Source organism: Ciconia boyciana, chromosome 3 (assembly GCF_034638445.1).
Source record: "Ciconia boyciana chromosome 3, ASM3463844v1, whole genome shotgun sequence".
Taxonomy (NCBI): domain Eukaryota; kingdom Metazoa; phylum Chordata; class Aves; order Ciconiiformes; family Ciconiidae; genus Ciconia; species Ciconia boyciana.
This window is the reverse complement of record NC_132936.1, coordinates 117,824,158-117,850,112: the sequence shown is the minus strand read 5'-3', so window position 1 is coordinate 117,850,112 and position 25,955 is coordinate 117,824,158. Positions and strand designations below refer to the sequence as shown.

The window sequence follows — 25,955 nt, the reverse complement described above, 5'->3', positions numbered from 1 at the left end:
TACTTTGAAAAAAATCTGATTTTATTTTTGTATTTAAAAGACCTGTCAATTTAAATAGATGTTTATTTCCATTCATGGTCTCAACCAGTGTTGTGTGTTAACATTACTCAGAACTGTATAAAAAGCCATTTGTGTTACACCGGTTAACATCCTAGAACACTGGGGGGGGGGGGGGGGGCAGTTTGAAGCAGCTTAACATTAAAAATAGGATGCTTCCAAAAAAAAAAAAAAACTTACAACTGATACGGCATCTTCTATTCTAATTTTATAGGAGCTGAAGCATATTGCAAATACAACTCAAGTTATTTGGCCTTCAAAAAAAACTTTAAAACCAGATTGCTTTCATAGCAATATTGAAGCTGTCAGCTGAGAGAACGCACATACACACTCTCGTGTGTGCAAACACACACATGGAGAATCACACTGAGCACAACTAGAACACCCCATTCAGTATTTTGATTACGTATGCATTCTTCTGAATCCATGATAGCTGGAATTTAAAATGCTAGTTGCCTTTTTTAAAATATATACACGGTTTCCATGGAAACCCAAGATTCTGCACAATCAACTGACATTTATTACTCATAGTGCTGTGAAGTTCTCTAGTGAAAGGGCCAAATTCCAAAACCTTTACTCAAACATGCATATACCTAACCGAAGCCAATGAACAGGGGAGAAGATGGTTTAGAAAAGGGGTTGCAGGGTCAAGGTCTAGATTTGTAAAATCACATGACAGATTGTCATTCAAAAAAGGTTTTAAAAGTCATTCTTTGGTTTATTTCCATGATTCTCAACACTGTCCGAAAAGCCCAGAGACAGTCACATGAGAAACCATAGCTCTAAAGCAAGCCCACAGCATTTTTAAATCTTGTGTATTAAGTGTTCAGAAGACTACAGGAATTCAGAGTACCCCTTACATTCATGTCCCCAAAAATCTAGTAACTGCTTAAGTGCATGCACTGAGGCATGACCGGCATGCCTGTAAATTCATATTGTTCAAGTTAAGAGTAAATATAGCTGCAAAAAACCCCACCCACCTATAATTAAATGGTCATTACTCGCAATACTATAGCGACTGTCTTGTTATTAGAGAAATGCAGACATGGTTTCTGCCTGTTTGGCTCGCTCAGCCAAAAGGAAGCTGTCTGCTCGATTTAGAAAGAAAGCAAATTTTAAGAATCCAAGGGAGTTTAATATTTCCATGTTCCTGGGGTCAATTATTAATGTAAAGATGTAGACAAATGGCAAGTATATGAAAGCATCTCTCATACATTCCAAGGTTTGGAAGTCAAAAGCAGATCTTAACTTCCTTATGCTTAAATGTTACGGTAGGCTTGGAAAACCAGTAAGAAGTGATATAGTATTTCCATGAAAAGCAAAGTAGAACTAAGTCTAACTGGCATTCGTATGCAAGCAGTTTTTGTTATGCTTTATGTAAGGCAGATTTTATTGCAAAGATAGTTACCAGTCTGCTAGTAGGAAGAAAATACAGGCAACTATACTTAGAGAAGATGGCTGATAATTAGTAGTGACAACTTCTATTTTTCAGAACAACTCAGCTTTAATGTACTTTCTGGAAACAGCATTTTCATCACTGGTTTTCACTTCCTTCCCCATCCCACGTTAAGTATCAAAAATCAAGACTGGACAAAATGAATTGTGGATATTTACCAACCAACATCATCTCATATTCCAATGTTATTTTTAACTGGAACAAATATAGGCCATTCTTTATAACCTACTGCCAGTGGTGGTTTATAAATATCTGCTTGCTGCAATAAACACTGGTCATTGAAATATTCATTCGCAGTAACTACTTGGCACTAGGTTAATATACTTGTAAAGTTTAATTGAAGTGCTTCTGATGTACATACAAGCACTTAAAACATCAGACTTTTAAAACTTAGTTTTGGGGGTTTTCATATCTATAGTTACAGTTTTCACAAGAATTTCTGAAAGTATTAAATCTCTTCAGAAGTTTAGAGGCTCCTGTCTCAGCGTATCTAAGTTTCTCAACAATTACAGAATAGCTAATTTAACATTCTTGCTCCCTATGCTGAGACAACATGGTACCAAAATTTAGCTATAAAAAGAGGCATTTTTGGTCAGACTGACGCCCAGCTGTCCCTTAACAGAAAAGCAACAGAGCTCAAACCTGTCTCCTCCCTCCAGAAAGAGACACCTAAGGCCACAAATTTACATTTGCCAGAATATCAGGTGTTTCTCTGTTTGTGGCAACTGTGTACATGCCCACTTAGAGAAATACAGTATGAAAGCCCCACCACCACCTTTAAGGATAAACCACCTCAGAAGCCAGTTCAGGCAGCAGTGCGTATGGAACCACATTACATCGAAACTGTGTGTTAAAGCCATTCCAGCTAGTTAAACTAGTTTCTAACAATGTTTAATCAAAATTCCTACTTGCAGGAAAGAAAAAAAAATAATCATAATGTAGAGAGAGGCAAAAAGATGCAAAGATAATCACCACAATGATCCAATAGCAAAAACTCCTGTTTAAAGGTTTTCTTATGCTAAAAAAGGCACACAACCCCTTGTGAACTAGAGACAAAAGCTAGCAGTACTACAGCAATAAACCCAGAAGAAAAAGCCTACCAGAATTACCCAATTGCCTACTGGGAAGGAACAATGAAGCAGACAGGCTGCTCTTGCTCTGTTTTGTTTGCAGGGAAGTGGTCAAAATCTAATAGTCAAATTTAGCCACATTAAGAAACATTTAACAAAAGCTACCCCAAGAAACCAGAACAAAACCTGACCTTTGGGTCAAAAGGCCACAGACAGGCCTTTCCATAGCATGTAGCTGAGTGAGTTCAGAGATTGGCAATGAGAGGAAAAAAAAGCTTTAGACATGTGATGGGAACAAGCTTTGGGATTTATCGAACAGTCACACCAAGCTTTTCCAGCACACGCACTCCCTTTTCTTGGTATTCTTGTCGGGTCATCCAGAAGTTGTCTTTGTCTTTCATGATGTCTGCTAGAACCGCGCCACCCAAAAACACCATGTGCTTTCGACGAGGTGGATCTTCAATTCGGATCTTAAATTTCTAAGAAAAAGAAAAGAAACTGTTACTAGGATTCCTGAAACAAAGCCTTTCAAAATAAAATTGTGCTTTCCACCAGAACAATGAAATGGAAACTGTTTATGAGAAAAATGCAACCAAAAAACTGAAATGCTAGCACAGGGCACTCTGTGTGAGCTTCCAGCTTGCGCAACCAAAGTAAAATAACTACTTTGCACTGGAAATTAGAGACAGCTATTGACACTTTCCCCAAAATTATACTTTCAGTATATGCACAAAAAGCCCAGGAGTCAGAATACAAAAATTAAAGACTGTATTTTGCATTTCATGAACACTGTAAAGAGTGAAATACTTCCTAAGCTTCAATTGCTAAAATTATCAGAAGTTACCAGATCAAACCACAAAATATTTTAGAATTATACCAAGTTTTAGAAGGGCAGATGGAACAGATTTTAAATTTATACAATCTAGACCAGCTTAACTAATTAATATTCCCTTAAATTCTTCGATGCTAAAGCTCTAACTTCAAGAGCAAAAATGAGTACAAAGCTATGTGTGAAATACTGTCTTAGAGTTAAAACATTCTGTACAATTGAGTCATTCCATATAGCTGCAAAAGATCTTTAGAGAACACTGTATTAAGAACCAGGGAAGTTCAATTCAGTTCAACATTAGAAACTCCACTCAAAGGAATTTTCTCTGTAAATATCTCCTCCTTGAAAAGCAGATAGCATTACAATGCAGTGTTACCTCTGTAACATGTGTGTGGCTGTTGTCTGCTTATCACAATAACCAACGAACAAGGGAAATTTATTCCACTTGAAGGTGTGTGAGAACTCTAGCCTCTTACTTTTGAGTATTTCACTTATAGCACGAACCAAAACTTCCACAGATAAAAATCATTTTTGCTCAATGATGACTTCAAGGCACAAAAACTCATTAGCTTCATTTATCCTACATTACAAGTTGAGCCCTAGAATTTATCAGCCCATTTTACATTCAAACTAACCCAAGACTTCAGGAATTACTTTCTATTAGCACGGACTAGAAGGTGTCTTTATTGCAAGTATATACGCACAAGCCACCTATATGAAACACAGGGGTGTGAAGAACCAAGAGGCAGTAATTTTGCAAGTTGCATGGAGGGCCACCCGCAGCTTCTGTCATTTCTGACTACTTGGTTCCCTCTAGTGGGGATTCAGGATAAACCTTGGCCCCACAAAGCAGCGACTCGGTACCTACCGAGAGTTTTTCCACATCTCCCTTCAGAACTCGTTCCAGGTAGAGCTGTTTAAGTTCCCGCTCCAGTCGCGAAGGCAGCCCGGGGTACATGGTGGACCCTCCAGACAGCACAATGTGCTTGTAGAATTCAGACCTGACAAAAAAAATAGTCTTTCTAGTGTCGCATAGTATACCCTGCGGTACAAGTTGGTACCTGTACGTACAGGGGAGTAAATACAAATCTAAAAAATGGTCACTACAAAAAAGACAGACTTTGCACGAGTTTGGCAGACTTGCTCGTGCTTTTCCAGGCATCTCAGAAAGCAGCAGTAAAAAGACTGTGCTTTCAAGATTTTATCCTTGTTCATTCATACTGAAGTAGTCAAGCCCAGACAACCTGTTAAGCTCCAAAAATCTCAGACTGAGCCCCGCTCCCAGTATACACCCTCCCCCAGCGGCACACATATTAGTGTCTAAAGCAAAGATGCTATTTTGTTTGAATGCAGTTCTTGCATCACCCCTGCACCCTGACAGAGGATTTTAAGTGTTCTGCTCTTACCTGGTATCAATGTCAGCGGCCTGGATGGTGTTAAACAGCAATTCAGCCACACCAACCCCCTCTACGTTGATTAAGTGAGGCTGGAAGAGAGCCTCCGGTGCCTCAAACCGTTCTCCACCGACTTTGATAATCCTGCCATCTGGGAGCTAGTGAAGAAAAAACACCATTTAGAAGACTACTTTTAGCCACTTGGATACTAAACAAACCAAGAGGAAATTACCTACATTGTTCCCTAATGTTTTAAAACAGGAAATTATTGATAATTGTCACCACTGCAAGAAGTCATTCAGTACTACTGAAAGAAGATAAAAATTCTTCAATTGTCATGCAATTTACTTAGAGACATCAGGGACCAGATACATTGATACTGACGTACCAAACATTTCCTTGCAATACAGCTCCTAATATCAATTTAAAAGATGACCTTACAGCAAGAGTAATGCTTTCCTGCAAGTTCTTTCTTCCGTATGTGATCACAGGAAGTTTCCACTAAGAGCAAGTTTACCATTCTTGTCAACAGATATCAGTCTCATACGTGTCACTGCTAGATGGATGAAGCTGAAACAATCTGACATTGCAGAGTAAGTCCACTTTCTCTACCAGTTCCTGTACTATAATATTCAAATTTCAAGGATCTACAATGACAAAAATGAGTACAAAGTCTTATGGAAAATTAACAAAAAATAATAATAATAAAAAAAAGCTTTTAAAAGTTTTCCCAGAACCAAGTAATCTGATTCTACAGACTCCTATGTCTGGGAAGTGAGCTACTGCCAAGAAAAATTTGGAAAGAATCAAGGCTAAATGCTACCTGAATTTAAACCTATAAAGCTTAGGACAAGAAAAGCTGTCTCAAAACACTCACCGTGTACGATTCAACTAGTACTGTGGTCTCTAATGCCAGTTTCTGCTCCTGTTCAATGTTGTATCCCACATAACACAGCTTTTCCTTGATCATGCGAACAGTCTCAAAATCAGCAGAATGGTTGAAAGCATACCCTCGCAGTAAGAGGAGCTAGAGGGAACATATTAGGTTAGCAGTAAATGGAGGAACAGTCCAGATCTCTTTATGAGTAGATGGGTACATTCAAACACATATCTTTAAAAGCTCATCTCCCTTTAACTGCAAATTTAGTATTAAGTCAAATCTGTCACAGCATATCCATTATTACCAGAAAAGTAGAATAGCAGCATTACTTGAAGTGGGGAATTTTCTTAGTGTTTACAACTTTCAGTATAACCATTACAAAGGCAAGTGAAAGATAATCAAAATAATTCTTATATTTAGGACTTCACTTCAGAACACTCCAATATTCCAGTTTAACCATAAGATTTGTCAATCCAGAATGTTGCTTATATTTAAAAACAAACAAACAGTCTATAAAACATACTGTCTTATTTAATAATCAGGGAAGAATCACTACACTATTTTCTGCACTGTAAGAAAAAGTCTTTCTGAAAACAGATGAATAGAACTGATAAAATGAAAACAAAATTGTATTCTATGTATCAAGAAATCCAACTTTGGAGTTTTTCCTTCCCAAATATGGAATAAAATCCCTTCCTACAAGACTGCCACTAAGAAAATCTGAAGTCTCTGAATAATATCAATACTATCACATGTGATTTAAATGAGGAAACATAGTAAGGATAGACTGAAGCAATACAGAGAATACAGGAGTTCTTTCTGTAATTGACATATGAATAATAAAGGGAAGATATATAGTGGTTTCTTGCTATCAAGGGATTCTAACTTGAACCAATGTACCACAGACACCAGCCTCAATCTTAAAAATTCTTTCCACCTTACCTTAATGAGGTACCTAGTGATATCCCTCCCAGCGATATCTAACCGTCTGGTGAGATGAGGGAGAGAGAAACCTTCATAAACTGGGCAAATATGAGTTACACCATCTCCAGAGTCCACAACAACACCAGTCAACAAACCTAAAGGAGGGGGGGAGGTATTATTAACACCTTCATAAATAGAGCAGAATAGTAGCAAGTTTAAGATAGGATTTTTCATTGTAATCTTAACACAACCTCTGTTGCCCCAGTCATCATTTTGGGAAAAGTAATCACAATTTTAAAATTCAGTTATTACCATTCAGCTGGATTTTAAACTTAAGGTTTTCATAGTAACAAATGCTTTCATATACATTTTTTAAAAGTATGACCTCTACTTTTCCCTAGATGCTTACAACTCTACTGTTCACAATTTTATCTGGTGTTTTGACATCTTAAATTGCACTCTAATTAAAGGGAATACCTAAGATCATTAAATGCTTGTTGGGGCACAAATTCCTCCTCAGATTCAGCTGTATATGTGCAACCTTATATTAATTTCTCAAATATGAAGAAACCTTGAGGTATTCAGGTCACAAGTTTACCTTGCTACAATTATTAAGACTTGTTGATTTTGTCTGGTATTCAAAAAACAAAACAACACTTTCATAAGGTAGAGAATATTTGGACTATACAGCACACATCTTATTTTTTTCCCCACAGAAACAGCATTAGGCTGAATCAAATCCACTTTCATAGACTAAAGAAATTAACTCCGGTGAAAAAAGTTTACCATAAAACCATTAAATTCTAAGGTGTACAAAACTGAGATATCATAAGCATGTAGAAACAAAGTTTCTATACTTCACTAACAAAATAAATAAGCAGCAGAATTAATGGTGAAAGTTGATTAGAAAACAGTTTTATAGTTTCTCACAAGCTACCTCAAGCAAGAAAATATATTTTAAGGGGAGACCTTAAAATAATGAAGGAACATTTAATATGTAATGGCAAGGTGCATTGGTTTGGCTACTGTAATTTGCTCAAGCTTTGTAAACAGAAGGCAAACAAATTGTTTATTTGCCTCGAATGAACCAAAGAACACACCTTGGTTCAGTTGTGTGATCAGATCTTCAGATTTATTAGTGAACTGGAATAACCGCTATGCAAACACAACAAGTCTTGCAATCAGACACATGCAGTAAGGAAGGAAATTGTCAGTCACCAGGGACTACACCTAACTCCAAAAGACTGTTGTGAGGAATTGCTAAAGAATTTCCTCATTAGAACTAGGTTTTGATATATAAACCCCTTTGCCTTTAAAAGGCACACGAGCACACAGAATTCCAGGTAAAAGCAACAATTAGTCTTAAGAGAGTTTTAACAGCAGCAACGAAATGTGGTGCACTGAAATGAAGCACGTCTCTGTATGTAATTTTAGCCACTACTTGAATCTTTAATGTAATATAAATAAGTAGGATGTTTTAAAGGGCTTTTTTTTATTTTTAAAAGCAAATGTTCTATTTATGTGCCACTTGCTTTTTATATCTTAGGTGGTCTTCAACTTTGTTTTAGGTGATAGTATGTAGAAACACTGTGGAGTGCTCTAAGTTGTTTCACATTTTGTTATTCACAAAGTAATTGAGCACTATACGGTAAAATACACGTACAAATACAGCAGAATTTAACACTTAAATACTTACAAGGAATCAAACCAAAGAAAAAAAAAGGGGGTGGGGGGGAAGTAATAGCACAGATAGCAGCAAATAAAATTAATATCCAGGTCTGCAAAAGTGGTTTTGGTTCAACTAGTTATAATGACTTGCATAACAGAACCACCCTTCCAGTACCCCATCACTTTTGCTCTTGGACATAGAAAGTATGGTGACACGTTAATGGACAAGGATATTTATGTCCTGCTATGTGACAGCTAAATACACCAAGCCACTAGTAAACAGATGTAAGGAGTCATGTTATTAGAACTGATGTGCTTGAGTAACTTAAAATCCTAGACGGATTGCAGTCAATGGTAGAATGTCTATCGAATTCAGTGAATCCGTAATTTTCTCCTCAGACTAGAATAGATGATGCCTAGCCTATCTACAGCAAAGAATCAACTTTTTAAACTGCAAATAGTGCAAAAGTCACCTAGTCATCTTCTTGAAATTCACTTACGGTAATAAATTTTTCCTTTATCAGAAAATCAAAGCATGTCATTAAGACTTGATGCCAAGGGCTAAATGACTACACCCTGAAACAATGACAGTTTTGATAAACCAGGTTTTTGCATTTACAAGCACGTCTCCACAGCTGGTTCATGAGAATAACACTGACAGTGGTACCTATCAATAGTTCCTCAAAACAAAATGCAAGCCCATAAGTCAGAGCTGAGCTTACTTACAACAGCACTGAATTAAGCCCAAGACCCAATAATACCATATTAGTACTTTGGCTCAGCAACACATTTATGAACTAAACAGATTTTAAGTTATCTTTGCCTACCTTGAGCATACAAAGTAAGAACAGCCTGAATGGCTACATACACGCCAGAAAACTGGTATGTCTCAAACATAACCTGTAAGATGAAGGCAAGAATTAACGTCCAGAACAGGCCAAATACTTAAAATTTAAGTTTGAAAGAAAGTTTGAAAATTATATTTCTAGGATAGCTGTATTTTTGCTAATCAAAACCACTTTCCAATAAATTTCCTCACACAGATTCTACACAAACATTAGAAACCTACTTGCTTTATGGCAGTAAGTAGTACATTCAGTTCTATACCTTACCTGTTCACACAAGATGAGCCATATGAAATATTGCACATCTGTTTAGCAAAAGTGAATACTTACAAGAAACCCACACACCAATTTCTGGAAAATGGCTTAGTAAAGCTGCAAAGTGCATAGTGAGCGGGAGGCAGTACTTGTAGACCAGCCAAGTACTTCATTACTGAAGTGTGACTTGGGAATGAAATGTTTGTTAAAGGTGTATGCTCCAAATCTAATGAAGTTCAGGGGTTTTTTTTATTCTTCATATCAAGCCCTACAGACTTTGTACGACTGCAGACTATGTCAAGTAAAGACCAAACAGACTCCTACACATATGGGTCAGAATAAGCCCAGTGTCACCAGTTCTCTGCATCTGGGCTGCCTTCTTCCCTTCTTTGAAGCACAACTGATGACAAACTTCTAGAATTAGTGCAAAATCCACTACAATTGAAATAGTACAGGTAGGGCTAACTCTGTTACTACATGCAGAAAAGCACAGGTTTGCAGAACTCTTATTGAAATGTGAAAAGTAACTGCCTGTCTTGTAGACTAGGTTCCCCTAACCACTAAACTAATTTCAGTGAAGAAACAGAGTCTAAGATTAAAGGGTGTAGCGTTTATAGGATCTCGTCTTCTTTATAAACACAAAAAAGGCCAAGTAAACAAATCATACTGTACAGCAGTTTTCCTCTCAAAATGCTTTACAGATGAATGTAAAAACAGATGAACTCAGATTATTCCAGCACATACAGCAGTTTTGCTTTTGCTATTCTGAAGCCTCCTGAGCACTTCTGCAACTTCTAGGATTAGAAACTGATTAAATCTTAAGTACTCCCACAGTTCAAGTAAAAGATACCTAAATATTTTTAAAGAAAAAAAGCTGATGCCTGACAATTTTAGAATTCTGAACTATTTAAAGAACCTCCTCTGTTAGAATAGTGTGATTTTAAACAGCTGGCCCATATCAAAAACCTGATCCTTGCAAAAGTCAAGTTAATTATTTCATAGCTGTATCGAGCACACCACAAAACCCCTGGGAAGGCTGATGCCGCCTTTCTCAGGATCTTTGCTGTGAGCACATGTATAGCAGAAGTCAACCAGAAAGGAACACAGAGGGGGTGAGCTGCAGAGCACCCTGCCATAAGAACATCATGCTTTGGGTTTTTATAAACCCCCAATGTGAACTGGGTAATATAAAAGGAAATTTAATACAGTAGTCAGGTGCATGGACTAAGAATGAGCAAGACATTACAAGGCTGGCTAGTAACTTCCGCAATGGCCACAATTTAGCACATACACAATACCTTCAGAAACAAGAAGCAGAAGTGTCTGCCAGAAAAAGAACAGTTGAAAGGGCAGCAACTCAAAAAGAGATCCCATTTCAGTAGTCATTGTCTAAAACCAGCATTATTCCAATGGATGAGTCTTTCAAACAACCTGAGTACTTACGAATGAAAAACTAATTTAAGGAAAGTCTAAATTATCACCTTCATACAACAAAACAAATATTCAAATGGCATTAGTTACTGCTTTCACATGTTGTACTAAACCCTAGAAGCCACTGCAAAACCCTTTTATAACCTATATGCAGGCCTTTGGGGGGTGGTTATTCTTTCTTTCAAGACATCTAGGTCTGTTCTATTTGACATGAAAAATGCCTTGACATGGGACATATGTTAACAAATCTTAAGAAGTAAACACTGAGCAAGATGTTCTCCTGAAAAGATTCTTCTTGTGACAGCAGCTTTTGGATTACCTACAAAGTGATGTTCGAATTGGGCACAGAAAGGAAGAACTAAAAATTGGGAAAAAAGACAAAGAATACTAGTTTGGGATTAGGAGAAGTGGCGGTGCTGGACTATCTCTACAGCTACATGATATGCCATTACAGTCTGGCTGCTCCTGAGGGTATTACCAGAATGAGAATGCAGCAGATAACTAGAGACAAACAGAGAGCAAACACTCAGTTAAGCTGAGAAGCAACCAATGTCTTGTACATGCTATGAAAGAAACAGCACTTTTTAAATATATATTTTACAATATAGCTGTCATGTGAACGCTTGCTGCTGTTACTATGTAGCTGAGTTTGATGGAACCATAAGGGTGAGGAAAGGGAATTACTGGAAGTAGAATGAAGTACAGCATATATAATTATCTATCATCTTGATATGGTCCAGACGACTAAGCTTTTCTTTCAAAATGCTACTGCACTGTATCACAAAAATGCAGAGACGTTATGTTTACTTCAAGCTTTAGGGAAAACTCTTAATTCAGTCCTCTGCTTCATACTGGCCTGCCTGAAAAGGAGGAGTCCATGTCAAAAATGGAAGAAAAAGGAGTATAAATATGTTGCAGTTAAAAACTAAGTATTGCTAGTCCTCCTAACACTGTGATCCATTAAAAATATTAATAGAAACAATGAACTTCTGTTTAACTCAAATTTAAATTTACAAAAATGGATTCTAGTTCTCCCTAATCCTCTGGATCAGGATTAAGAGTCCACAATTTCTACAGTGGTTTAAAAAAGCAAATGGGGCAATACAAATATTTTATCAGACTTTAGAAGCCATACAAGACTTTTTAATTTATGATATAAAATTATTCAGTCCCAGAACAACTGAAACCCAGCCTTTTGTGTTTACCTGGAAAACAAAAACAAGAACACTATTGTAGACAGCTGAAAAGCAAAGAAGCCTGAACAGGAAATTCAACCATTCCTGCTACATGGAGGCCACCCAGAATAATCTGCTATGTCCATCATACCACAGCTGACTGATATACAATAGATGGTATTACTAATGTTGCATTACATAATACTTAGGTAATAGGTCCCTAATGTCCACGATTGCTAAGAAATGCTGAATTTAGACTGTACACTTTGGGTTTTTTTCACTGAAGTTTTTCCAACTTTGCTATACTTCACTTGCTCCCAAAGTCACTGAAAGAAAAGATTAGCGCAAATACATTCACTGCCACATTGCAGAAAGCACTATTGTAGCTGTGACAACAAAAGGATTTTTAAGGAACAATCAGCAGGCAATGATAAAGGTAAATTCTTATTAGACTAAGCAACAGATATGGGGAAAAATATATATATACACAAGCTTTCATATTAAAAGTTCTGATAAACGGATAAGGTTTCAGACTTAGAATCCATTTTTCCTGCCCTATCAGCTACTCTAGCACCACATTTTTTTTAATTACATTTTTGTTAAACTGAATACTGACATTAATTGAAAATACCTGTGATGCTTGAGAAAAAAAAACAAAACAGGGAACTAAACTTTTTCTTCTTGTCAAACACTACTGCTCTTCAAAATCGAGTCTTTGTCACATGGTACTAGAGCTAAACAATATACATCTGATAACCTACATTAACACAAGGTTCAGATGGAGCTTCGGTCACCTAGGGCAGCACTCCGAGATCGAGGATCCAAGAACCAGGCCTTCCTTCTTAGAAGGCTTTCATTGATAATCCCTAGCATTTATCAAAGATTAGTGAATTGGTTGTCATCACACCTTTGTCTCAACTACCTTGAACAACACTGCTCCATCTGGTAAGCATCATCTTGCTCAAGCCTCAAACTCCTCTGAAGCATTACTTGGCTTACAGAAGTCCAAGTCATTTAAAGTAATTAACATTAATCCAATAGCTAGTAATCAATATATCTTGGATACAGGAAGATAAACATGCATTTCCAATTCTGTGTTTTAATGGTGATACGACTTGAGACAAGAAGCCTGCTTATAGCTCTGGTATTAGAACAGCTTGTTTGAATTCAACCACAGTAGCCTTCATGACTATGGCTGAGGACGAGTTTTAGTTAGAAAACAGGAGAACTGCTTTGCCTCAGACAGTTACCAGGTATTCCAAGAAGTTAAAATCTCTTAGCCATGCTTCAATGACAGTATATATCAGTTTCTACTAGACGGACATACCTCCACAATCTTCTCCCTATTTTTAGTTGGATTCATGGGAGGTTCTGTGAGTAGTATTTTACAATTTTTTGTGTCAATATTAAGTTTTTCTGGTCCAAACGTGTAATCCCAGAGGTGCTTCATATCATCCCAGTTCCGAACTATGCCATTCTCCATTGGGTAATTCACTTCCAGCATTGAGCGTAATTCACTTGCTTCATCACCAACCATGAGATCCTGTAAAATTTTAAATATAGAAACATGTCAGTGCTTGCAAAGTTTTCTAAACACCCAAATCCTCAAGAATGACAGTGAACTGCTCCAGCCTGCGTCCAACTGTGTTCTTAAACAATGTCCACATTTTAGAATCATTTTCAGGTACTCAGGAGAGAAGTAGAATATATTTCACGTAGTATTTAAATTTGGCTGTTACCCATCCCAAACCTTTTCCAAAATAAACTTTATTAATTCCTTTTTCCAATTAGCCTTAAACAAACCAATAAACCCTGTTACAGCTAGATACTACAAAGACTTTTATAAGTACAGATGTTTCTCCGCTGACACCTCCAAAATTTTTTTATCAAATATTAATTTCTGAGGGTTGAGATGCAAAATAGCACATAAGGGTAGTAGGTGGGATTGGCAGAATATTTTTCCATGCATGTTGCAAATTTCTGTGCACAATACCAAAAAAGGAATAATGAGTGGTGAATAAGCATACCGAACAGTAGCAAAAGCAAATAAGAGATTAGAAGTTCCACACTAGACATTAAAAGAAACAATGGTTTACATATTGCCTATGTCAGTAGGGTGTGAAGAGACACATCTAAATATAAAATATACCCTTGTCTGTTCCATGCCAAAAGTCCCAAGCCAAAAACCCCAGTAATGCATTCTTACACAAATACAACCAACTAACGCATAGTTTGTATAGTAATTTCACACTGATTAAGCAATCTGTTTAATAAAGTTAGTTATGCAAACATTGCACATTCAAATTAGTAGCATTGTATCTTCTCCTTTCCCACGTATTTCCCAGAGGAAGTATGCACAGTTAACATCTTATCTTTGCTCCCTATTATATCCCATACTCTTCTAAAGAAGCCTTAACTGACTTGCTCGTATTTAGCCTATAAGAACATATTTCTAGGTACCAATAGCACTGTTTCCATACTAATATTATATTAATTGCAAAAAAACCCAGCTGCTTCATACAAAAATATGCCACCACAGTTTGCAGTTGCTGTGGCACAGAAAACTTTGAAGTGAGGGTTACTCAACCTGCTATTCAATGCTAGGGAAAAAAAGATGCACAACGAGAAATCCAGCGTCTGGTTTATAATGCCTTTTTTAGAATTAACCTAAACAGTTACTGTTGACTATATAAAAAGGAAGTTAATTGAAAATATTTTAAATCAAACCATTCCTCTTGCACCCCCTCTCACTGACAAGGTGTTTTATTTGTTTTCCCTTGCACAGTAGTTCTCTCACACTTCAGTTCTGTACTGTACAGAAGACAAAAGTCAAGACTCTAACATTTTAAATCAAATGTATCTAGTGAAACTGTACTATGAAAACTCCACCATGCAGCCACGTTACTCCTGAGAATTTAAGATGACGACAGAAAATCCACCAGTTAGAAGAATCAGAAGCCTTTTTTGTGCATTGTTCTTTGAGGCTCTATGCTACCAAACAGGACAGCCCAGGAAAAGCCGCTATTCAAATGCGCAATGAAAGTTGCACAAAACTTTCACATCCTTTTAAAACAAAGTTAAAGGGCAGAACAATTGTTCTCAAGAGCACGCTAACAAACATGCACACTTGGTAGGTGGAGAGGAACAAGGACAGCACAACTGAATTTGCAGAAAGGAACCAGTATCATGATATCCAGTGTTTCCAACACTTTGGTACTCAGTAATACTTGTCTAACTGAAATCCGAAAGTTTTTTCAAGCTCTTCGTTTGTAATGTTAAATATAGCAATTTCTACTGTTAAAGATGCTGACCTCATGTTGATCTTTAAGAGTTAATCCTCCATCTTGCAAAACTACAGGTTATGTAGCAATTGGAAGCAATACATAAAATACTCTCATGAATTAGTTGCTAGTAAACCAAAGCAATGAACAACGTCCAAAATAAATATGTATTCAAATGTAAAATGTAGGACAAGACAAAACAATTAATAGCATCAAAAAAATAACATAACAGCTACTAGGTCCCATCAAGCAAAAATGGTAGACAAGCAGCACAGGGGCACCTCACTTACCATCTTTTTGTTATTCTACTTCAACAGGTCAAGAAAGGTGAAGAAAGAAGGTAGAAGCAAGAAAGTCAGAAAAGGCCTAAATGAAATTCTCAAATTATTTTAAGTACACAGTAGAAATAGGCTGAAAAGAGATGCATGTACAGCAGGAAATGATCTGAGTTAGTTTAGTTAGGGCCAAGCTAACATTCTCAGGATCTCAGATTAAAATGTCTCTTTAAAGGAAGCTATTGCTGTATGTCACTGGCATGTCATGTTTATGCATCTTACATTGCAAACAAGATCAGTATATCTGCCTCTTTCTCATAAACAGAATTTTGTGCATAAATATTCTGTAACACTGGAGTTTTACCCTGCGCAAGCCGCTTATATGAACTAGACAAGACTCTGCACAAGGCATTTCACCATAACAAGCTCTGACAAACGCTAAATTTAAATTTTGTTTTAAATATTCCACTTTAAATACCCAAGAACTGAAAACTATAACATAAAAGTATTCAACTATAAGCAGGCTAATCTGTTCATGTATCATGGAACAAATACCCAAAAAGAATCAAATAAGAGATATTTACTTAAATTATGGCATCTACTCTCAGAACGGAAATAAGCAATCATGAAGTGCAGTAGTAAGAGCAGGGTCTCAAAGCTCTTTCCCTATAGCAAGCTATGGAGGTAGGAAGACAAGATAATTAAAGCAGCCGGGAAGCACTATGAGAAATTGGAAGTGTACGCGTACAAACATTGTCCAAAATTATACTAAAGCAATTTTCATGATTATTGAGACTTTTCCTCCTTTGATTAAATTTGAGTCACCTAATCTGTCAAAAGCCATAGGATAACTATCACTGCCATTAAGGCAAATCTACTTATTCTGCAAGTTGTGTCAGAGGAAAAGTGCGTAGAGTTTCTGGCAGCTGCCTTGGGACAGGCAGTACCAAAGAGGCTGGTCAGAGTGTGGCCCTCTTCCTCACTTCAATTCCAGAGAATGACCTTCTCCAGGCTGTCTTGGCAGAAACTGAGCAGAACTGTAGGACATGGACTATGGCTCAGCAGGTCACTGGGTCGGATCTGCCCTAAAATCCTAATTTTTTTAACTAGCCAAAGCTACTTATCAGTCCTGCCTTCCTAACCTGCTTCGAAGATTAGTAAGTCAAGTAAAAACTAAGAGGAGCATCTATGCTTCTGGTTTTAGAGTTTTAAGGGTGCAATTTTAAGCAAAATAATCCCAGTGACAACTGAATTTTTGTGTTTATGTCCTGAATTGGGGACTCTGAGTAGAGAAAAAGCTATATCCCTGCTGCTGGCTGAAATGAGAATCCAGAAGGAAAACATGGACAAAGCAACTTGAAATCGGTAACTCAACAGATGGATGATAACCAGTTTTGATCAGCTTCCAGACTCCTTTCACAGAATTTCTTAATTTCACAGGAATGACAGCTTTTCTGAATACTTTTGAAAAGTTAAACTGATAATCTTCTTACCAGCTTCCTTTAGTCAGTTTTAAACTTACCCCATAAGAACTTGCAGTGAATGGCTAGAATTAAATTTTGGCATAAACCCATCTGCTAAAATACTTTTTTAAGGAAATCTGCAAGAATCTCACAAAGAAAAACGGCACTCAAACTTAACAAGTCTTCCTACTGTATTATCCTACTGGGATACCCGAAGTATCTGTGTCAGGGATTTCTTTTCTTGATACACTGTTCCCGTAAGAAAGAGTGACAAGCTATTATAGGCAGATGCTATAAAACTTCTAGGAAGAATCTAGACACAGTTTATACTCCCTAAAATATGCCCATGTGATCTATGCTCAAGCAAATGATGTGCAATGCATGCAAAATTATAGTTTACTGGTTCTTTCATGCTGATCTCGTAGCAATTACCCACTTCTACCTCCTATCTTTCCAATTCAACACTGTCATCTGTAATGATATTAAACTAAGTTATCAGATAATCAGAGGATACCAAAACTGGCAGGACAGGCTGTATCAGATCAGCTGGAAAGAAAACATGACTTCAACAATGAAATTTCATGCAAGAGAATTTTTCTTGGACTTAAGACTTGTAAATCACTGCATAACTTTCATAAAACTTTACCAGGACCTCCTTGAAGAAACTGTCACACTAAGTTCAAGTAGATATCCAAAGAAACACCTCTCCCCAAGTCTTGCAAGAGAAAGGAAGATGTTTTCCCTCTCCTTACAAAAACTATCTGCAATGAAAGGGAAAGATCTCCATCCTTTCAAACAAATTGTCCCAGCTGACACAAGGTAAGCAGTATTGCAATATTTAAAAAAAAGAAAAAAAAAAAGCAGTGCATTTTGGAAAGGTCTGATGTCTCATTCTCTTGACTTCCTAGTATGACCTTCTGCTGATACTACTGACTTCTTACAGGCAGCAGCAGAAATCAGGTAACTGAAGTTCTCCTTGTCACCCATAGGGTTCTGAAAATAAGGAACAAGAACTGGGCAGATTCGGGTTTGTTTTTTTTCCTTTTACTAAGCTGCTGCTCAGAAGCAACAAGGAAAGCAAAATTGAAAGCCTGTATATGTGTGGTTCTACTTGATCTTCACTGGCCTAAGTGAGGGCTTCTACAGTTCTGTGCCCCCTCCCGCTTCTCCCTCAAGTTCCTGCTTCTGCCCTGCTCTCAAACTAGAGCTTGGACAATTGTCTAGTAAGGCAGTCAAAACTTTACCTGACAAAGAAATCACTCTTTTTCAGCTGGATCAGCTCACTGAAGTGGCTCACCACATGACTGCACAAGCAGTATGACCAGCACAAGGTGAGAATGTGTGGCTAGAAGCAAGAAGGGAGGATGTGACCACAGTAGGGCCAAGACATTTACTGAAGCCTGTATTGCAGAAGCAACTGCTAACATTTGAAGCGTTACTCTGTAATTACAAAATAAAGTGAGAAATGATAGCTCCCCAGACTTCACAAAAAGATTCTCAGTGGTGTGTGTCCCCATTCCACGCTTGGAATAAAATCCCAAGACAAAGTAGCCTGAACATAGCCTCTCTGTCTCTAACTGGTGTGGAGTACCTACATCTATCAACAGCAAAAAGAAAAGAAAACAAAAACAATAGAAACAATGAAATGCAAATACAACCAAGGTTAAACATCTCATACAAGATCACAGATGATCAACTGTGAGTAGAAAGCAAACAGTGTAGAAAGACCTGGAAGCTCCAGCAGTTCTTCAGCACTGCCTTAGAATCCCACAGTACAGCTCGGTGACAAACATCAACCACTTCTACCTGATTTCTGCCTTCTAATCTTGTCATCATTTACATACTGGCATTTGAAGCCCCTTTTTGCCCAGAACCACCTGAGCCCTACCTGCTGCCTCCTCAGTTGTACTATCTGAAGGCCTCTAGTGCTTTAGATGACCCTCTTAATTTTTGTTTTTGACAGGCTAAAACCCAATACAGAAATGAATCAAGAGATACTGAAACAGCATAACAGGGAATTAAGGAAAAAGCATTACCAAACATTACGTAAGTCAAAAGCTGCCCTAAATATTATCTGACAGAAAGGAATAATAATGAAAAAAATTTACCTTGATTTCAATGTTTCCCACTTTAGCAGTTGATCTTATAATGGGTCTTCCAACCAAAGCTGGAAAAATGTGCTCCGGAAAATTTGAGCCTGCATAGCCACATTTCACAAACTGAAAAGGAATAAATCATTTTATTAGAATATGGATTACTTTTGTTTACCAATAGAAACCTAGTTTGGGGTAAAAAATTAAAAGCCCAAATTTAAGAGCATCTGTCCCCCTGGAAACTGATTGGATTTATACTTTCAAATCAATTTTACACATTTCAGATGATGCGTAGATCTGTAAAACTGAATTAAAGTATTTTCCAGAATGTTTTCTGAATCAGACTGTCAAATTTTTGAGAAACAGTATTTTAATACAACTAAGTACACTGAGAGGTGTAAAAAGAGTCCAGTGTTTGAATTTGGATTTCCTGCCACTCTATAACAAAGTTCTCTAGCAACTGGAAACCCATCATTTTGTAATGGATCACGTTACAATGAATACCCAATGAGACCAAATTAAATCGCCTCTCCAATTAGAGCACACAGTAGTATAACAAATTACACACCAGAAAAAAAAAGCAAAACGTTGTGAATTCAGGTGTTACGCTGTTATAAAAAGTGTTTAACAGTGAACTAGCAGATAGTCTGTGCAATTCAGATGGATTTCTCAGAGTTTCATAGTTTTCAGGGTTTCTTTTAAGGATAAAAACATGAGTTTGCAGTAAGCACTTCTAAAACCAACAGCACAACCAAAACCTCAGCTGATGGTAGTTCACACCAAACAGGACACTCTGAAAGAGTGTTTGTTACCCAAATATGTGCGAAAGGAAGCTTTTCATCACTGGGTCCCAAGACAGTATATTCACTAAGTAAACAGTGAGGATTAACCGAGCATAAAATAATTTTTAAAAATGAAAGATACAGTCACTAGAGGAAGCTCAGTTGTAAAACAAGAACTTTAAATGTGCCAGCAAGAAGTTACAATTTTAGCTCATGGGGATCAGCAAATTATGCTCTTCGGCTATCCTACTCTGATGTTCATATATCATACTCTGATGTTCTGCCTGCAGTTCATATAGAGCAGGCTTCTCATTTCTGATGCATACTTAGTGTACTGCGCTACATCAGCATGCCAGAACAACATCCTGCAGTCCCAAACTAAACATTATGCATTTTCATCTGCAAAATTACTCAACCATCTAGGTGTAACAGCAGTAACACAGCATCACAGGATCATTCCGGTTGGAGGGAACCTCAGGAGCTCTCTCATCCAACGTTGGGCTCAAAGCAGTCAATACTGAATTCAGACCAGGTTGCCTAGGGCTTTGACCAGTTGGGTGTTGGAAGCCTCCAAGGACAGACAACTCACAGCCTCCTTGGGACCCTGTCCCAAAGCTCAATTATCCATCTCAGGCTGTATTAAAAGCCATCTGCTAGAATTTCCAAAACGTTCACCAAGTTTTCTGGAGTAAGGCCTGAATACTGCCACTGAAACAATTATAGCACAGCAAAGAGTACAGCTAATTGCAGCTGAGGGGAATTCTGCTATTATACTAACGGTAACATGAAAAGTCACCTTCTGTTGCTCTAAACTATTCACCTTACTGCAGTAAAAAGGGCACCTGTTTTGGAAGGAAATTTCTAAAGCCAGTTACGGAAAGAGCCAAGAGATATTTTAATTAAAGTCGGGCTAATACAGAGGGGAAGGGAATTTTTTTGCTTTTTGTGACCCTAATTTCTTTCACCAATTCAGTGCTTGCTGTCTCCAAAGGCAGAGCTGTTTGGAATACCTGAGGAATGTCACTGTGTATACAACTCATTTTGCTCATTCTACTTCAATCCATGTTCTCTGAAAAGGCAAGTACTTATCAACTCTTCTGCTTATATTAAGGCCAGAAGTACCTAGGAGTTACACAGATCTTATCTGCGTATTCAAGAATGCAGTGCTGCTATGAGAGAGCAAAGAGTAGCCACAAGCATTTTTGGATCACACTACCTGAATACACCAGAAGACTTTACCAGAAGTTTTATACCAGAGGAAACATATGAGACATTTTGAAGGACTGAGCTGAGTCCAAATAATGGTGTCCAAATTTAAAAAAAATAAATAAGCTCCCTTTCAGACTTAGCAAATTACTCCATTCAGGGCAATCACGCAAATTTTTTCCACTATGATATTTAGGTATGCTTGTTATCAATTTCATTGTGCAGGACCTGGTCAAGCCAGAAGGAAGTTCTATAAAACAGCCCATACAATCCCATCATCCAGCTTAGTGTTTCATAAATTGTTCCGAGTACAACCATAAGCACCTCCAGGTAGCCCATGCACCTTCACACCCATATATTTGCTTACAGCTTTTCCTCCTTTTCTTTCCCCCAGCATGAAGCAACTTCCCCACCAGTCATCACCAACTGCGTTGGTCAACAGAAGTAACAGGACCAGTAACATCTAAATGACTCTTTACAACTCAAGCTACTGGAGCACCCCTCAAGAAGCTCCGCTACCCACACTTTTAAATCCTGACGACTGGGCAAGTAAACCCTGAGGTTTACATAGCAACCACTGAGATATGCAACCAAAACGACTACTGCACAAATCAGTAAGAGCCTCTTGGCCAACCTTAAAAATACCTCTCGAAATCACATACAACTATGCTAACCTAGAAAATGCCAACCTACAAAAACACCATTCTAAGTTCTTACTATTTGAACTGTAATAGTAACTTCCAGCCCCTTTGCACGTTAAAGCCTTGACACACCTTCCTGGGTAGTTAACAATGTTGGCAATTAATAAATCCTAGATTTTAAAAGCAGATTGTCATTTCTCCAACCAGCCTAAAACACAATCAAAATCAGATTTAATTTATGTGAACTACAATGAGTAAGATTAAGCTTAGACATTCACAGTCTGTTCCCTACCTCCTTTAGGCCGGAACAGAGCACCTTACAAACGACATTTTTGCAAAGTTTGGTAAACTCAACAGTAGATAGATGGGGCAAAATTTTAACTCTGTCTCTTCCCCTTCAAATTTGAAATTTACCCCCGCAGCCTACATGAAAATTTGGTGAAGATGAGAAGAAGTCAGCCTTGTATGTCACCTTCCCCATCAATGAGAGCATCCCCACTATAGTATTCTCCCTGACATCATATTGAATATTCAGCTGGTTTGGTAGGTTCGTGATAATGTAACACTGGAAATTATGGCTGAAGAACCAAACTTGGTAAAACTACCAACAGGTAAATGCACCTAAGAAACACAAACGTATCCATATAATAGATCTTGAACAGTTTTAGATTTCTGAAGGAGTACAAGAAACATAAGATACTTCTCCCTCCCATCCCTCATCTTCAATTAAACGTTATGAACTGCAGTAGTTTGGAATATAATCAGCTTCTCTTTTCTAGTGCCAGACATTAAATACTCACTGTTCCTGCCATTCTCAGTTTGAAACTCTCCAGTAAAATTTAAGTATAGTGTGCTTGTTTCTCTTCCATCTCTTATTGTGCACACCCTTTGGAACAATTATCATACAAATTCAGTACAATGCTCAGTATACATCATGTCTCAAACAGTAACACCAACGCTCAATGAATTTACGCATCTCTGTAAGGAAACCAAGAGTTCATCATCCTTCATTTTTGCATGCATTTGCTATACATTCAGAATGTTTTAAGAATAGCTACTTAGCTTGCCTGTGTGCAAGACCACGTATGTAAGAAGTTTTACCATATATAGTTTCTTCTCCATTTCACTGTGGTTTATACCGACTCTTTCACTTCCTACTGAGTCATCAAACAGTAAGAACTTGTATGTATAAGTATTCTTTCAAACGAAAAGAATGAGGAAGCTCACAAACAGGTCATGTGACAAGTTTTAAAATGAATACTAATATTCTTATCAGGTCTCTGTGCTTGATTCTTCCATTGATGCAACTCTCAAACAAAAACCCTAAACACAATTAGAGCAATTTTACAGGCCACTAAGTAACTTACCATTTGTCCTACACCAATAAGAATATCCGTCTCTAATGCTTTAGACCTTTAAGATGCCACTGCCTGCCTCTCTGCTACACTACGTGTTGCAAGTACTTCCTTCTAGTCACCTCTTCCTCAAAGACTGGTTGCAGCCAGATACAGTAGAAGTCCTACGGCAGCATAACAAGAACAGTAAATTTCAAAGACAAGTCTAAAGTTGAAATCACATCTGATTTTTCTAAAAATATTCCCTGTTTTTATGCAATGTTTCTGGCACCTGGCAAGAGGTGCCAGAATTTCAATCATGGTTTTAAGTATGACATGTCACAGTGTATCAGAAATCACTCTGACATAAAGCATCTCTTCTTTGTCATACAGAAAAAATATTATAATAAAAATACTGGTTTGACAATACAGGACTACTTGATAATCTCAACACACAGATGAGGCTCCAAAGATTTAGTGAATGGAGTTTTCTTCCAGTTTAATTAGCCCAATCCTAGTTTAATTATTCCAATTCAACCTAAATATTTTGAGTTTACTGACTTAACAATTATTTCTTGATATTTTGTTCTCCCACACAACGAACTGTGTGGCCAGAGTACTTTCCATACGCGTGTTGTTCTGCTTAGAGGCCGAACACAACCCAAAGCGACACAGGCCCCTCCTCTTGGCACCGCAACAGCACTATAAAGGCACCTTCCACTGTTATAGTTATTTATATCCTGCTGGTACAACTCACAGAGAAAAAAACCAAACATATCATTCCAAGATGTCTCGATTTAAAAGCACACACAGATATGTTACACTGTACAAAATCTGTGCTGCAAAGCCAGCTTGGGAAATTGGGTAAAAATAATGGCTTCTACCCCATGCCTTGCACCTTACTGAGACCAGCCAAAGCACAACATTGCTGTCACTACCGATATACTAAACATTTTACAACTCAATGGTTTATTGCTATGTAAAGGACCACACTATAGGATGAAGCTCTAAATGGTTTTTTTGGATATGGGCCCGACAATAAGAGTATTAAACAATGAAAAAAAAAAAATCCCAACAAAAAAAGCTTCCACATCCCTTTATGAGAAGAAAATGGTAAACGTCTTCTTTTTTTTCTTTCCTTTTTCTAAATGGTAGTGTAAAAAGTGCCCAAAGGCTCCGGATGCCAGCCCTATTAAAGATAATTTTTGTATAGGAGGAAAAACGACAGGACATCAGAACTGTCAAACCCCAGAACTATCAAATATGATGTTGTTCTTCCTGAACCGTTCTAATCATTTCAGATGCTAATTGGAAAACCCCCTAATTCAGGATGCTGAATCTCTAACAACAACATCCTTTGTCCCAACTACTCCCTCTCAGGCTTTAAAAAAAAAAAATTCTTCTTTATTCCAAGTGTTTATATATTAAAAAAAAAGTCACTTCCTTTTATTTTTGCCACTCGAGATCTTTACGTGCTGTCAGCTGTGTTAACTCTCCACGTAATATTTCTTTACTGGGAGAAACCCTCGATTTCTAAACAAAATTGCCAAGGGGAACTATCCACCTATAGCATCTTATCTGTTTGCTTTAAAATGGTATCTTTTTCACTTCCTGCCGAGGCGCCTCAAAGCCTGCGTACCACTGACAAAAGGATGGATTTCTAGTGGGTGCCTGCAAGCTCACAGAGGGCAGAAAAGGTGAAAGGATGGGGAGAAAACCTTTGGGGCTCTCTTGATTAAAAAAATGTCAATTTTGAGCAGGTTGCGGATCAGGAAGGTATTAACGAAAGGATGACACTCCATTTTGACCAATAGCCGAAAAAAAAAAAACCCCAAAACATTTCCCTAAAACTAATAATCCTGCATACAGATAACACATCCCTGGTTCCTCAATGTATAATGTGCTCGTTCAGAATTAAATAAAAAAAAAAAGTCGGTGTTTTCGGTTAAATGCTCGTTGCTACAGAGAGACTTGCTCAGGTCACGTAGAGAAATAAGATATTCACGGTAAAGCAGCAAAATACCGGGGGGGGGGGGGGGGGGGGGGCACAGCACAATACCCGCGCACCAGACACGGCACCGAAGACCCCCCGACGGTAGATTTTGCTCAGACGGTTTAGAAACAAGCGAACAACCGGCAAACCGCCGGGACTGCCATTTTTCCGCGCCGAGCTCCCCCCGCCCATTCATTCCGCAGGCCCGCACCGACTTCCCGTGCTGCGGCGGCTGCCCGCGGGCCGGGGCTGGCGGAGGGCGGCGCGGCCCTCGCCGGCCCCAGGCAGCGCCTCGGCGCGGGGAGGGGGTGGGGAGGGCGGCCGGGCCCGGTAGCGGCGGCAGCAGGCCAGGCGCGGCCCGCGGGCGTGCCGGCAGGAAGCCGGGCCGGGCCGGGGGGGGGGAGTCGCCCTGCTTCCCTTTCCCCCCCCACCCCCCCGCCCCGGCGGCAGGGCGGGTCCCGGGGCCGGAGCCGGAGCGACTCACCCCGGTGCCGTTGTCGCACACCACCACCTTCCTGCCCAGCGTGTCCATGCCTGCGCGCCGCCGCCCCGCACCGACACAGTCCCGGCCGCTGCCGCCGCCGCCGCCCCAACCTCCGCCGCTGCCGGGCCCCCCCACCCGCGCTCCTGCCCGCCCTGCCGCCCGCCGCGCGCGCACGCCGGAAACCGTCAGCGCCCGCCACCGCCCAATCAGCGCGGCAACACCCCCACCTCCACCGCCCGCCTCTACCCCCCCCGCCCCGCCCCCGTTGCCATGGCGGCGGCGGCGGCCCCGCTCCCCGCGGCCTTCCCCGTCCCCACAGGCCGCCCCGCTCTGGGGGGGACAGGAAAGCGGCCCGAAAATCGAGACCAATAACCGGATTTATTTTTTCTTTTCGCCTTTCACCGATGCCGAGATCGGGG

General features: G+C 38.9%; 1 protein-coding gene across 2 annotated transcripts; it reads right to left on the bottom strand.

Annotated features, from left to right (window-relative positions):
* ACTR2 (actin related protein 2) lies at nucleotides 1-25,693 on the bottom strand. 2 transcript variants are annotated; one of them, XM_072857370.1, is made up of 10 exons: nucleotides 25,537-25,643; nucleotides 23,093-23,244; nucleotides 19,112-19,222; nucleotides 13,312-13,527; nucleotides 9,106-9,178; nucleotides 6,629-6,765; nucleotides 5,684-5,833; nucleotides 4,819-4,964; nucleotides 4,281-4,413; nucleotides 1-3,062 (listed from the first exon to the last, which is right to left on the bottom strand). In XM_072857370.1, exons 2-10 carry the CDS (start codon nucleotides 23,093-23,095, stop codon nucleotides 2,892-2,894), a joined length of 1,140 nt encoding a protein of 379 aa, XP_072713471.1. In that variant the 5' UTR covers nucleotides 23,096-23,244; nucleotides 25,537-25,643; the 3' UTR covers nucleotides 1-2,891. The 2 variants fall into 2 exon arrangements, with proteins under 2 accessions (XP_072713471.1, XP_072713470.1); XM_072857369.1 differs by lacking the exon at nucleotides 23,093-23,244 and having other exon boundaries at nucleotides 25,537-25,693.
* Between the last annotated feature and the right edge of the window lie 262 nt (nucleotides 25,694-25,955).